The 14,218-nt window shown below is 37.2% G+C and overlaps 1 protein-coding gene across 1 annotated transcript; it reads left to right on the top strand.

The window, feature by feature from the left end:
* Nucleotides 1-4: 4 nt before the first annotated feature.
* On the top strand, nucleotides 5-13,879 carry LOC124281068 (uncharacterized protein C16orf52 homolog A-like). Its single transcript, XM_046717077.1, has 3 exons — nucleotides 5-2,118; nucleotides 5,665-5,880; nucleotides 6,853-13,879. Exons 1-3 carry the CDS (start codon nucleotides 2,016-2,018, stop codon nucleotides 7,038-7,040), a joined length of 507 nt encoding a protein of 168 aa, XP_046573033.1. The 5' UTR covers nucleotides 5-2,015; the 3' UTR covers nucleotides 7,041-13,879.
* The last annotated feature ends 339 nt before the right edge of the window (nucleotides 13,880-14,218 follow it).

Raw genomic sequence — 14,218 nt, 5'->3', positions numbered from 1 at the left:
TATATACGCAAGAAGCGATTATGTTCATAAGAACATGTTAATCAGTAATTGAGTAATTACATGCAATAATAATTTTAACTCGCTTTCAAAGATGATATCGCTTGGGTTAGACTGACTGGACAATGACTCACAATGCTCTCGAGACCGTGGGGTCTTAATCAAATGACATCACGTAATCCTACAGCCACTAAAGCTGATTATATAGAAAGCTGTATTCAAACAACACACTGGTGACTGGTCATTGCCATTTACAAAGTTGGAAGAATGGTGGACAAGTAGGATCCTACCTTATATCTTTTGACGTCAAATGTATCAACACTGGTTAGAACATGTGTAAAACCCCTTCACAGACTATTTAAAACCGTTTACAATAACGTTGATTGGATATCAAAGACACCCTGTGGAGATTCTCTAAATATTCACCTAATCATTTTTTTTAAACAGTTGAGTACATGTTTACATGCATATTTATTTTTAGTAACACCCATCCTCAAAATCCGTTAAATATGTTCGCCACTCCAATGGGCAGTCAACACTTGCAGATGAAAGTCATTCGTAGTGTTTGGTACACTGGAGTGAGTGAGTATTTTACGCCTCTTCGGAAGCAACAGTCCTGAACGGACATCACACATTTTACGGTTGTGGGCGACTTTGCGCTACTGCAGCAGAGTGCGATATACCGATGGATTTCTACCATACAAATAGTGGAGACAGGGTTCTCAGGTCCAGACAGCAGTGCACCCGTACCGGGACACCGTGGTTGAAATAATGCTCACTCAGTCATAAGAAATATTTTGTCTCTCAAGTATGTTTGGGCATTTTTTTTAAGTAAACATCTGGTAATATGATCTTGTGTGTTTCAATTTTGGGACTGTCTCAATATTACTATTACTTTTTAATATTTAGTTTTGTACGTGGGTGAGTAAATCGAGACTTGACAAGCAGAAATACAGGCATACGTGATTGGGAGAACTAACTTTAAATGATACTTTTAAATATATTTTAGAGCCATAGCGCCACTTCCGCCCAGTTTTAGTTCGACCTTATCTGTTACCGCATCTCACTTCCTTGTCTCTCGGCTAACTTCCCTGTAAAGTTTCAGCTTTCGGAGAAAAATTCGCCTTGACCTTACACACACACTTCCTTTTTATATACGATCGACTTTGTGTACAAATGACTTCGTTTTCTTGAAGTTGAGGTTTCGTGGACAGTTTTTGTCAGATCCGGTGAGATATAGCCTCAGTAGGATTCAATAAAATCGTTATTATATGATTTCTCTCGGCACTTTGGTACTGGCTTTCTTTCTTACTGTAGAAGATGCGTATAATATACTTTTGGCCAAATTTTGTTTCACTGTTTGACTAACATAGACAAAAAGTGTAAAACGTGCATCGTTAGTCAAAGCCGCTTCTGTTAGCATGTTATTTATTTTCGTTATTTTCTAAAGATAAACGTGCGGTACAATTAAGTGTTTTTAAAACACATTGTGTATTTAGTATTGTCACGATACTGAACACAATGGAATCTGGCAAAAAATCCAACAACAAAACTAAAACATATTCTAACAAAAATTACATACTCAATTTCATAGCATTCAAGAAAGTCGTAGTAATTGAGTATTACCAAAGTATATTTTCAGTTTAATTGTAGCATCGTTTGAAATGAATATGTACCCTTTCACATGAACGGTTAATACTATTATTATTGGATACAGTACAAACACGAAGCACCAGAATTAGTATAGTCAAAATACACAGCCAACCAATTTGATTTATGGAGTCCAGATTCTGTATTGAAGAAATCCGTCTTCGGAGTCTGAGAATCAGGGGAGGTAACTCGGCGATCGTAAACAAACCACTGTCGACCATTATGGCTGCCGACGGGAGAGCGACGAACGATGACAGTGGAAAAAAGGCAGTGTTATCTTTCATGTGGCGTGTGGCACGCTATTGATAGCTAATGTAACATGTAGGTGCTCAACTACATCCGGCGTCAACATTGATACCGTGTTGGAAATGGATAAACTGAGCATAATATCGGGCGCATTGTTCTTCGCTGCGGATATATTCGCTGTCACAAGTTTGGCGATGCCAAACTGGATAGTATCAGAAATCGGCGGTAAGTCTACATTCAGGACATTGATCCTTCTTCATATGTGATTGAATATAATATAAACCATTGATGTCAAATTGCTCTCATATCAAGTCTCATTTGGGATAGTTTACACTTCACATTGTGCCAAAATGGCACCAAGTTCCAGGCAGTGGCCGAATGGACATTTGATGAATACCAGAAACTAGAGTGGACAATAATGCAATTGGAATAAAAGTTTCTAACTAATTGTACGAATTTAATCTACTTGTTCGCTAATATTATGGAGAGATACGTAGTAGGCCTTAAAGATTTAGTGTGTTTATCTTGTTTATTCTTTTAATACCTCTTTTCCGACAGGTTCTATTCATAAATTGCTCCAAAGTAATGGATAATTCGCATTAAACTTCTGTAAATTAGCCAAGTCGTTATGGTGGTATAATGGTGGAAACATCTTGCTGTGGTGAGTTGCACCCCTTTAGTGCACCAGGATGGCTGATCATGGGTTCATTGCCAGATATCTTCTTGTATCGTCCTCGGTCTGTCAGCATGATATCAATACTTGTCACACAAGTCGGGAGTTTAGGTTAGAATATGTCTCCAGCAACCGATGCTGGTCTTAGGCAACAACCAAATGGATTAGGACTCGGGACAGTTGATATTGTGTCCTTTTGTTCATGGCTTACAAGATCAATCACTGGATTATCTGGCCAAGACTCGATTATTTACAGCAGGAAATAACTGTATGCCTAGAATATTTCAATGTGGGCAACTTACAAACAATATTTCTTGGTTGACCAAAGTGGCAGACATCTAAAAAATGTGTCACTTCCATCTTAAATTCCAGTTCTACACAAAAACAGTGATAATCTGAAATGGTGTTCAAGGCTAGACTAAACCCAGAGATTAAATTTTGTGCAAGTAATATGCAAGCTTCAAAGACTTGAATGGACTGATAACACAGCCCAGATGTCATGCATGATTGATGTTAGAGCCAATTACATGAAACTTATGAGAATATAGTTGAGTGTGCTTAACTACAGGGGTAAATGGATTAACATGTCATGTTCCCTTATCAACGTTTGTATACCTGTAGCATGTTTCATTATCAGGAGATATGACACATAAGTACCTTTACTTTTTCCGATATGAACCTCAATATTCCACTATGACAACTTCTGCAAGCAATTTCTTGGATTTGCTATAAATATGTTGTACATCTTATTATAACTGATATTTTGAGATCTTTGTATATAAGTTATGTTTTGCCTCTGTTGTGTGAGATCAGTTGGTCATCGTCATGGTAACAAAACAAAACCTGAATTAAAGTATGGAAGTAAGCTGGTTATGAAAATGATTCTTTTGTATACAGCTTATGGCCTTGATCTGTACAGGTTCCAGAAACAACTAACAGTGTATAAGAGAAAATTGACAAACTTTATGGATAACAACTTCTTTATTACGAGAGTGTGACTTTTGTACCGTTGTCAAGCAGGAATGTAACATACATTGTGGCAAAGTATATATTCTGAGTGTAACAACAAAAACAAGATAACAAGGTAATTAACACAACAGGATGGGCTTAGAGGTGATGTCGCACTCTCGTAATAAAGAAGTTGTTATCCATAAAGTTTGTCAATTTTGTACTTCCCAGCTTCTAAAACGCCACTCAAAGAAGTGATAAGAGGATACTAAAGTACCAGTGATACCTGTATCTGCTATGTCGTTATTTCCAGTTATGTTGTTTTTAACTTTCTTAAACATTAAAAGAGACATTGCTCTCTAAATACATGTTTTATATTCTATCCACTAATTTTGATTTGGTCGTGTTGGCATAAACTAGAAGAAAATCACATTCAATTTAAAAAGAAATTTGACTGAATATGCTGAATGGATTTCATGTTTTAATTCTTCTGGTGACTTATGTTATATATTTGTGACATCATGAAGTATGAATGATGTCATCGTGCTTGATGTCAACAATGCATAAAACCTATTCCTTTAACATGTTTAAGAACTTGTATAATGCTGACTTTCTCATCGGTTTTGTTGAATGAACCCTTAAAATTATGCAGAGCTAGGACACATGTAATGTAGTCTAGATTTAGTATGGATATATTTCTGTGTGAAGAAAAGTGTCGGGGGTACATATGTGTTTTACCCATTACTAGAGGTGAAACAGTGCACCAGGTACATATATGTGGTACCCATTACCAGAGGTGAAACAGTGCACCAGGTATATATATATGAGGTACCCATTACTAGAGGTGAAACTGTGCACCAGGTATATATATGTGGTACCCATTACTAGGGGTGAAACAGTGCACCAGGTATATATATGAGGTACCCATTACTAGAGGTGAAAAGTGCAGTGCAGGTATATATATGGTACCCATTACTAGAGGTGAAACAGTGCACCAGGTATATATATGTGGTACCCATTATTAGAGGTGAAACCGCACCAGGTATATATGTGGTACCCAGGTACATATATATGTGTGGTACCCATTACTAGAGGTGAAACAGTGCACCAGGTATATATGTGGTACCCATTACTAGAGGTGAAACAGTGTACCAGGTATATATGTGGTAGCCATTACTAGAGATGAAACAGTGCACTAGGTATATATATGTGGTACCCATTACTAGAGGTGAAACAGTGCACCAGGTACATATATGTGGTACCCATTACTAGAGGTGAAACAGTGCACCAGGTATATATGTGGTACCCATTACTAGAGGTGAAACAGTGCACCAGGTATATATGTGGTACCCATTACTAGAGGTGAAACAGTGCACCAGGTATTGTGAGTTTTCATACAATGATAAGAAACAATGATTTGTTTGTATTAATACAACATGATACAATTGCTATCAACTACTTCCTCCTCACTAATGACACTCCCCATGCCATTTTTGTCCGTCAGATATAACAACTGAATTGTAATCAGCTTTTCTAGTTTTCTACTTGAAATCCACACAACTATCATGTGTCTGTAGCTAGCTTTTCCTTTGTAACCTGCTCAGAAATACCGGTATATATTGTCTAAAGTTTTATGTGATTTGATGTGAATATGTGTATCACAGTACATGTCATATGCTGATCTATGTATTATGATCAGTTATGATACATATCATATCGTGAGCTTACTGTTATTTTTCACCCCTACCCTGTACAAAGCTGTCTTCACTTCTGTTACTGGTAATTCTAGTAGCACATTACTTGTTTGGATCCTGTGAAGATCCGGGTTAGAATTGATCTTCAGTAACCCATGCTTGTCGTAAAAATTGACTAATGGTATCGGGTGGTCAGGCTTGCTGACTTGGTTGACACATCATCGTATCCCAATTGCATAGATTGATGCTCATGCTGTTGATCATTGGATTTTCTGGTCCAGACTTGATTACTTACAGACCGCCACCATGTAGCTGGAATATTGCGGAGTGCGGCGTAAAACTAACTCACTCACTCATTGTTTGGGCTGTCAAGATCAACCTATGCACCAGTTTAATGACCTCTGCTGTATTTGTTCCCCAAGACATAAACATTACAGCTGACACTTTCTCTTTCAGGAGACACATATATCGGTTTGCTACAGACATGCCTGACCATCTATGGCCGCCCGACAATCTGCTTCACGCCGGACCCGGTGCGAGGAGAGTGGCTACTGACATTTATCTGCATTGTGATGGGTATCCTGTGTATCAGTGTTACTATAGTGCTTCTCGGGGTCTCCTACTGGGAGTACAGGGTCATGAAGTTTGCCCGCTGGCTCGGCTTTGTTGCAAGTAGGTCACATCCGGAAAATCTTCTTTTTTTTTAAAAACGGTATCAAGATCTTGGTATGTGATGTTGCATATATGTATACCATACCGTCTGTTAACCATATCCCTTCATGAATTCAATTTGTTATGTGTGATCACCAACATGAATGTTTATGAATTTGTACTTAATCTTGAGTTTCATGTATCTAAGTGATGTATGCTCAGTTGAATATATCCAAGCCAGACAGGGTGATACTTATAGTCTTATCTTTTTAATCTCACAGTAGTGTGGTCACTAACCAGGATCTCATATTATAAATGGACAAAACATATGGTGTGTTCCTTGGACCAAGATGGGTTCCTTGAGATGTGTTGTGCTGAGTTGCCTCCCTTGGGCATGTCAGACACCTATGATCATGCGTTGAGTCCTGGTTCACGTTTCTAGGGTTGTCAGCACCACACCCATCAACATGGGTTTCTACAAATGGTAATGTCTCAGACTTGCATCACATCTGGTTTTCTTCTCCCAATAATGAGTTTAGTTTTATGCCGCTTTTAGCAATATGCTAGCAATATCACGGCGAGGGACACCAGAAAAGGGCTTCACACATTGTACCCATGTGGGGAATCAAAGTCAGGTCTTTGGCATGACGAGGGAACGCTTTCCCTCTAGGCTACCCCACCGCCCCATCTCCCAATAAGGGTAGTGGGTAAAGCGTTAGCTTGTTGTGCTGAACCCCCAGGTTCAATTCACCACATGGTCACAATGTGTAATGCTCTTTTCTGGTGTCCCCCGCCATAATATTGCTGGAATATTGCTAAAAGAATCTTAAGACTCAAATTCAATCACTCATTCTCAGTCCCTTTAAGCTTAGATGTCATGAAATTACTGGAATACTGTTCCTAGTGGCATCTAAAGCTGTCACTATCCCTGAATAAAAGCTTCTGTACCTGTGGTTGCTGTAAGATCTAATGCACCTTGTGTTTCTGTTGTAGTGATTCTGTTTTGCCTGGCGGCTGTGATCTTCCCTATAGGATTTGACATGGATCAGATCGGAGGGGAGGCCTACCAGCTTCCTAACAACTTCCGGGTCGGAATATCCTACATCTTCTTTGTCCTTGCCCTGTGGATCACTGTGGTCTCACAGCTCTTCGCCAGTAAAGTCTGTCTGCCACATTTCTGATCTCCGAACACTTTCAGTGACTGGACGCTCCAAGTATTCACACTGAGCTAGTCAAGAGGAGTGCAGTCATGTGGTAGTCTTAGCATCAGGAATCTCATAGGCTTCCCAACAGTATTTAGTGATGAGTAGTTCTTTCTAATAACTCTACATAGTGGCTGGGGTGTGTTGTATCTGCCTTCACGGACAGATAGTTGAATGTCAACCCTTCACTTGATTTCCCCATCACCTGTGAATGCACAAGGCTGCGCTGTGGTGTAGTTGAGTCTGTCTATGTCTGGTTCAGAGGGAAAATTGACCAATGAGATCTCAGTTTACATCTCACAAGCGGACATTTTCCTTGTGCAACATTGGTCGTTTTAATTAAAGGAAGCTTGGTACATGCAAGGAGTACGGATTGTTTGACTTCTATGAACTCTAAACATCCTGGCAATTTCATTAACAGACTGAAAATAAGCATGAGTCTGTACTACTCGACAAAAGCCGTATGTTTTCACAAGTGATGAAGAAACGTTATGTGTGAAGTATTGATGATGACCAAAGTTCAGCTGTTTTTGATGGTAGCCAGTTCTGCTGCATGTGTCATCAGAGGTCATGGACTCCACAAATATATACAATAGTCTTGACTGCTGATCTCACTTGTGTTTTTGTCTTTGCAGCCATTGCCTGTGAGGTCATAGGCTGTCGTAGAGAATGTTTCATGCTCTTCTAAGTTTGGCAACATTACACAGTGTTCTGAAGAATCAAGTTTCAAAAGCTTGATTCCTTCTTGGATACAATGTAAAAATAATAACATTTTAACCCTCACTGTCTGGCTTTGTGTCACAATCACCAGTGCAATAGCACAATTTATTATGATCCAGTTTTTATTCTTCTACAGTGAATAAATTCAAGTGCAGTTTTCTCCTGAGATGCCTTGCAGCAGTATTACGAAGACCCATCCAGCAAATTCTAAAATCCATGTTTGTATGAACAATGTAAATTTGTGCTATAAGCAAATCTGTTAGAACTATTGTGTGATAAGGAAAACTATTAGAAAGGTAGCACTTCTTTTGCATATTATGAAAACAGCTTGCTGGAGAACAATATATACTCAAGCACGTTTCCAAGACTACTTTAGAAATTGCAGATGCTGATGTGAGCTACTGACTGCATTTTAAAGAGAAATTATGAAATGAAAAGCCAAGTGAACTACTGTACCAACTTGGACTTATGCTATTTGCAAAATATATAATTTTGTGGACACATCAACATGCCAAACATAATCATGCATACAGCTTAACTATTTCCTATCGCAAGTGGAGTGACTGTAGACTTCCAGTGTAGTGTGTGTGTGTGTGTGTGTGTGCATACTCTGTAGAAGTGTAGGTCTGTTGAGGTGTATTCTGATGGTAGTACATAGTGTACATAATCTGTAGGTACATAGAGCAGATGATACCCAGTAGAGAGGATAGTGCTAATCTGAATGTTTCTCAGCTACTGTGAGGCATGTTTTGTTTAATTAACTTTGTCTGGTGAACTCATTCGGTCATTGAAAGAGGCCTCCTTTGTCCACACTGTGTTTGTTCCACCTTGGTGCAGATAATTGTCAACATTTTCCAAATACATACATGATATCCTGTGCTCCTTACATGATAGGGGCAGTGGGATAGCATAGTGGTTAAAGCATTCGCTCGTCACTCCGAAGACCCGGGTTCCCACATGGGTACAATGTGTGAAGCCCATTTCTGGTGTCCCCCACCGTGATATTGCTTGAATATTCCTAAAGGCGGCGTAAAACCCAACTCACTCACTCACTCACATACATTATATTCTGTGTCCCATACATGATATACACTGCCCCAGACAAAATAGCCAATGCCAATATGATGTGCAGTGGACCATATTCCTGTGTTTCTGACTTGATGTCCTTTGCCCTAGACATGATATCTGTGTCGGATTCATGCCATCCAGTGGTTCATACATGATACCCACTCCTCAGTACCCATTCCTTCTGTGTCAATACTTGATACCCCATGAATGATGACCCAATACCCAGAACTGTGCAACACTTGTCTGTAAAAGTACAAAACATGTACATCAATTATCTAATTATGTGTAACACTTGCCTGTAAAAGTACAACACATGTACAACAATTATCTAATCATGTACAACACTTGTCTGTAAAAGTACAACATGTACAACAATTATCTAATTATGTGCAACACTTGTTTGTAAAAGTACAACACATGTACAACAATTATCTAATTATGTACAACACTTGCCTGTAAAAGTACAACACATGTAAAACAATTATCTAATCATGTACAACACTTGTCTGTAAAAGTATAACACATGTAAAACAATTATCTAATCATGTACAACACTTGTCTGTAAAAGTACAACACATGTAAAACAATTATCTAATCATGTACAACACTTGTCTGTAAAAGTACAACACATGTAAAACAATTATCTAATCATGTACAACACTTGTCTGTAAAAGTACAACACATGTAAAACAATTATCTAATCATGTACAACACTTGTCTGTAAAAGTACAACACATGTACAACAATTATCTAATTATGTGCAACACTTGTCTGTAAAAGTACAACACATGTACATCAATTATCTAATCATGTACAACACTTGCCTGTAAAAGTACAACACATGTAAAACAATTATCTAATCATGTACAACACTTGTCTGTAAAAGTACAACACATGTAAAACAATTATCTAATCATGTACAACACTTGTCTGTAAAAGTACAACACATGTACATCAATTATCTAATCATGTACAACACTTGCCTGTAAAAGTACAACACATGTAAAACAATTATCTAATCATGTACAACACTTGTCTGTAAAAGTACAACACATGTACAACATGTCATGTATGAGGTATGTGGACGAAGGGGGCATGGTTTTATTGAGTGTTTCCATAGCCATTTGTTTATATTGTAGTCTGGCCTTGGGATGCTGAATGGTGACCAATTTTATCAGTGCTCTAGACAGTTTTCATATGAAGGACATGGATAGATTCAGTGTAAATAGTGTGCTGTCCAACCACAGGAGTTATATCAGGGCATTGTCTTCATCAAACAATATCCTACTACTTAATATTTCATATTCTTATTGCTCGGGACACTAATTGCAATGAGCACAATGTCTTTTACTTGACATGAAGATGTGATTAACATAATGTTTACGACTCTCCAAAGAAACGTTCCTTATATATTTAATGATGATTGCTATCATTTTATCAAAGCAACATTTTGATGCAGTTGACCTGCAAGTCACAACTGAAGAGCTTTAACAATATTGACACCACATACTGTTGTATTCGTGGTTGATTGGAAAAAAAGTAAAATTAGATTTGTGCACCTGAACATTTGTAATTAAACAGGGATTAAACATGGTACTAGCAAGGGTCTGTTTATCTACTTTTAAGTCTCCCAGAGAATAATGGAATTTGAGGCATTTTAGTGACTGTCCTTATATCTTATCACCATTCAGACGATGGAATGTTTTCATGCATCTGTACATATGTAGACTTGTCACAGAAATAACAACACCCCAGTTAATGCTAACTAGTGATAATGGAGATATGGCCAACAGAAGGAAGTATCTCATCTTGAATCTCATCCTTATTCCTGCCAGTGTTTATCGACCTCTGTGTTTTTATATGTTTCCTATGACCGCTTGTTTTTAAAGTATTTCTTAGCTATTTATTTCAATTTTACAAAAGACCTCCATAATGCTGTAGGGTTTGTCATGGATGTTTGACTTATGTCCAGTCATTTACAAGTTTAAGTTCAGGATTGGCTGAGTGTGCAATAGCTGTTTTAATTGCAAGTCCATATAGATGTAATTTTTTCAAAATAATGAAATGTTTCAAAAACAACACTCCTGTTAAATTCCTCGAAATAAAGTAAAGTTAATATTAGTGTAAGTTTATATGTATATAATATATAGAAGATACAGTTTGGTCTTTGATGATGATGTTTAGAGCAGCGAACAAGTTGATCCATTGTTCAAGGTGCTGCAGTTTGCTTTACAGAGTTGCACCCCTTGACCATGCCAGGATTTGCTGGTCATTGGTGCAGATCTGGGCCCCGTTTCACAAAGCTCTCGTAGCGCTATGACTGTTGTAAGTCTATGCATAGGAGGTACGTTTGCTACGAGAAAAGTTACGAGATCTTAGGCTTACGAGAGCTTTGTGAAACTGACTTTTGGAGTCGACCTTACTATGATTCTTATTCTGCTTATGGCTTTCCCCAAAGAGGGAATTCTCTATTATGTCAACCCATATTCAGGGGAAAACATAAAAGTAAAACGACTATGCTTATTTAGTACTAATGACAGTAAAAATCGCCTTGACCAAAAGACAAATTTACAATATCTTCGACTGGCATTTTAGAAGTTGATTAGTAATAATATAGGAACTGTAACAAACAACTGTCATCCATTAAATATCTTTCCTTTATTAAACAAAAGTACTACTGTAATGATTGAAATCAAACTTTAACATGATAAAATCTATTTTAGGTTTATTTTTAAATTATGTTTTAAACAAATTTCAGAATATGTAATCAGTCTCAGGGGAAATGTATTCAATAATTTTGAGTGTCATTTGCTGAAATCAACCCTGAAAGTTACATGTTATGTACATGTTAATAATTTATTGTGACTTATTTTTCTGATTTACCTTGACAGCTGCATATAGAGTTCTGTACTGTGTACATCTAGTCTCTGATCATGTCAATAGTTTGGTATTGCTTTAGGAGTGGAGGACATACATGCACGATACAAGTGGCGTGGTTTAGTCCTCTGTGTGTGTTGTGGGACAATGTGATAACTGTACAAGAACCACTTTGACATATAGAGGGCAATTAGCTGCACAAGTCTGGTGTCCTTACCCCATTGAAGGGGACCATGAATATGGGCATCAATACTAGCATCACTGAGATACACACACATGATGAAGATTTTAGTATTTTAGATTTGCTAACATGTGCTTTAAGTTAATTAGGCAAATAGAAACTATTTTTATGTATTTTGTTTTAATATCTTTAGGCAGAATCAGTATTGTTAAATTTATGTGTTGCCAGGTTTAATTTGAAGTCAATTTATTACTGAAAACTCTTGAGCTGAATGCTGGAACAGACATCCAAGCAAAAATGTTTTGAAGAAATCAGGATTTCTTATCTGTCTTATGCAAAATGTACGGAACCCATCCCCATGACAGGGCCATTTTGGTGTCAAGCCAATCTATTTGTGTGTGTTTTGTTTGATTTCAGAGTAAATACCATTCATGCTGTTAAAATTAATGTCAACTTGAAAGATCGTTAAAGGTTTTGTTTGTAGTATAGATTGGTTATAGAATGTTCCTGCTGACAGAAATCTATGAATCTGAAGAGAAGATGTCTTCAAATGTTGAGTGCTAAGGTTTTGCCAGATGGGGTCAAAGGTAAAACCCTTCCACCTTATGTCTTGGCTTGTTAAATGTGTTGATAGGTAAATAAATAACTGATGTACATAGGATTTGGAGACTACTATTCAAACTGGAGTGAAACCTTTACGCTTTCACATTGGGCCAGATCTGTCGTTATTCCTCGTATTCAGGTTTGTTGGTATTCAGGGCTGTGCCTGAAATTGAAGCAAAGACGTGGAAATTTCAGAAAGTGTTAAGTGATAATTTCTTGTGGACTAAAACTTTTCAATTTCAACTGTTTGCAAGTAGAATTGAGGTTTCACACGCAGAACAGCATGAATTGGAGTTGTCGTGCATCACGTGCAGATACACTTAATAAATTAACATCTCTGCAACTTGTGTATCTTCCATGAGTTCACTTTACTTATGCTGTTCATCGTTTTCTAATGTTTTGTTGATTTCTTTACCAATTATTTATTAGTATATTATGATTCATGTTTTATGTTCATAATTGAAGCATGTTTTCTGTAGTACTTCAGTAACTGGACAAAAGGATAATCAAAACTGTTGATTTCAAATGTTATGAAGATTTTGTTTCAAGGAAAGTCATTGTTTTGAAAGTTGAAGATACTCTAAGGAATCTGTGTATATCTTGCATGAGTATGTCATGTATATTTTGTTTTGTTGAAAATGATTTATGAGAAATCTATTTGTGCATGCAATATGATGAGTGTTGGTTTTGATGAAATGTTTTGTACTGTTATGTTTCATGTGTTTTGATCATCATTGAAATATTGGAACTTGGTGACAAGTTCGTCTAGAAACACTTTTTACGATAATACATTGTGCATATTGGGGGCTACATTACAGCACAACAGTCCAAGTTTGATGTTTTTGGCAAAGTTATCCAGGATGCCATATAATAGGGTCAATTGCTATCAATGATATGGAATTGTATAAACAGAATAATGGTCACAGGTTTTCAATCTATGTTTTTAGATGTAAAAGCAGTTCTTCACAGGTCAAGGGATTTGAGGTTGGTAATAAAATAACTAATATATAGATATATTTGGTAAAGATAATGTGTAATATTGTTTGCCTCTCAAATGAAATTGATCATTGACATGATAATTTCTGTTAAAAAAAGGAGGAACTGAACAAGATGATAATTATTTGTATTCAGGACTTTTGAGTAAAATAGATAGAATGACAACTTCTTTTATTCTAGAGCACGACGTTTCGAAACAGGTTCTTGTATCGTTTTCATGTGAGTAAAATATTTTGGGGACTTTAAAACTTTGACACAATCAATATTTGTAATTTCTCCATCGTCACGGCAATATTTTCATCATTTAGCTCGAGGGAGCTGTTGATCAGCATTGTGTTACATGTAAGTGATTGAATAAACATTTTTAATCATTGCCTTCTCTATCTTTTGTCTGACAAATCAATTATCCACACACTTTCTCAAGCTTGAAGTGTGCTTGTGGAGTGAGTGAGATTAATACTGCTTTGAACCGTATTCCACATACGGTATGTCATATCAGCGTCATGACAGAGGAAGGCCTGAAGAGATGCGGACATTTATTTACCATTTTGGTGAAATCCATGAGTACATGTATCATGCTTACAAGCTTAGAAATAGTATTGCTGCAAACCCGGACTAGAGTCCAGTGTCATTGGTTCCTGGCATGCCACAGTTCATTTTCCTTCCAGTCCCTGGTATCTTTGAAAGCAAGCAACTACAAGAATTTATATTT

Source organism: Haliotis rubra, unplaced genomic scaffold (genome assembly GCF_003918875.1).
Source record: "Haliotis rubra isolate DU_JTF1 unplaced genomic scaffold, ASM391887v1 Scf279, whole genome shotgun sequence".
NCBI classification, from domain to species: domain Eukaryota; kingdom Metazoa; phylum Mollusca; class Gastropoda; order Lepetellida; family Haliotidae; genus Haliotis; species Haliotis rubra.
Note: the sequence above shows the minus strand (reverse complement) of the source record. Positions and strands in the feature narration are given on the sequence as shown.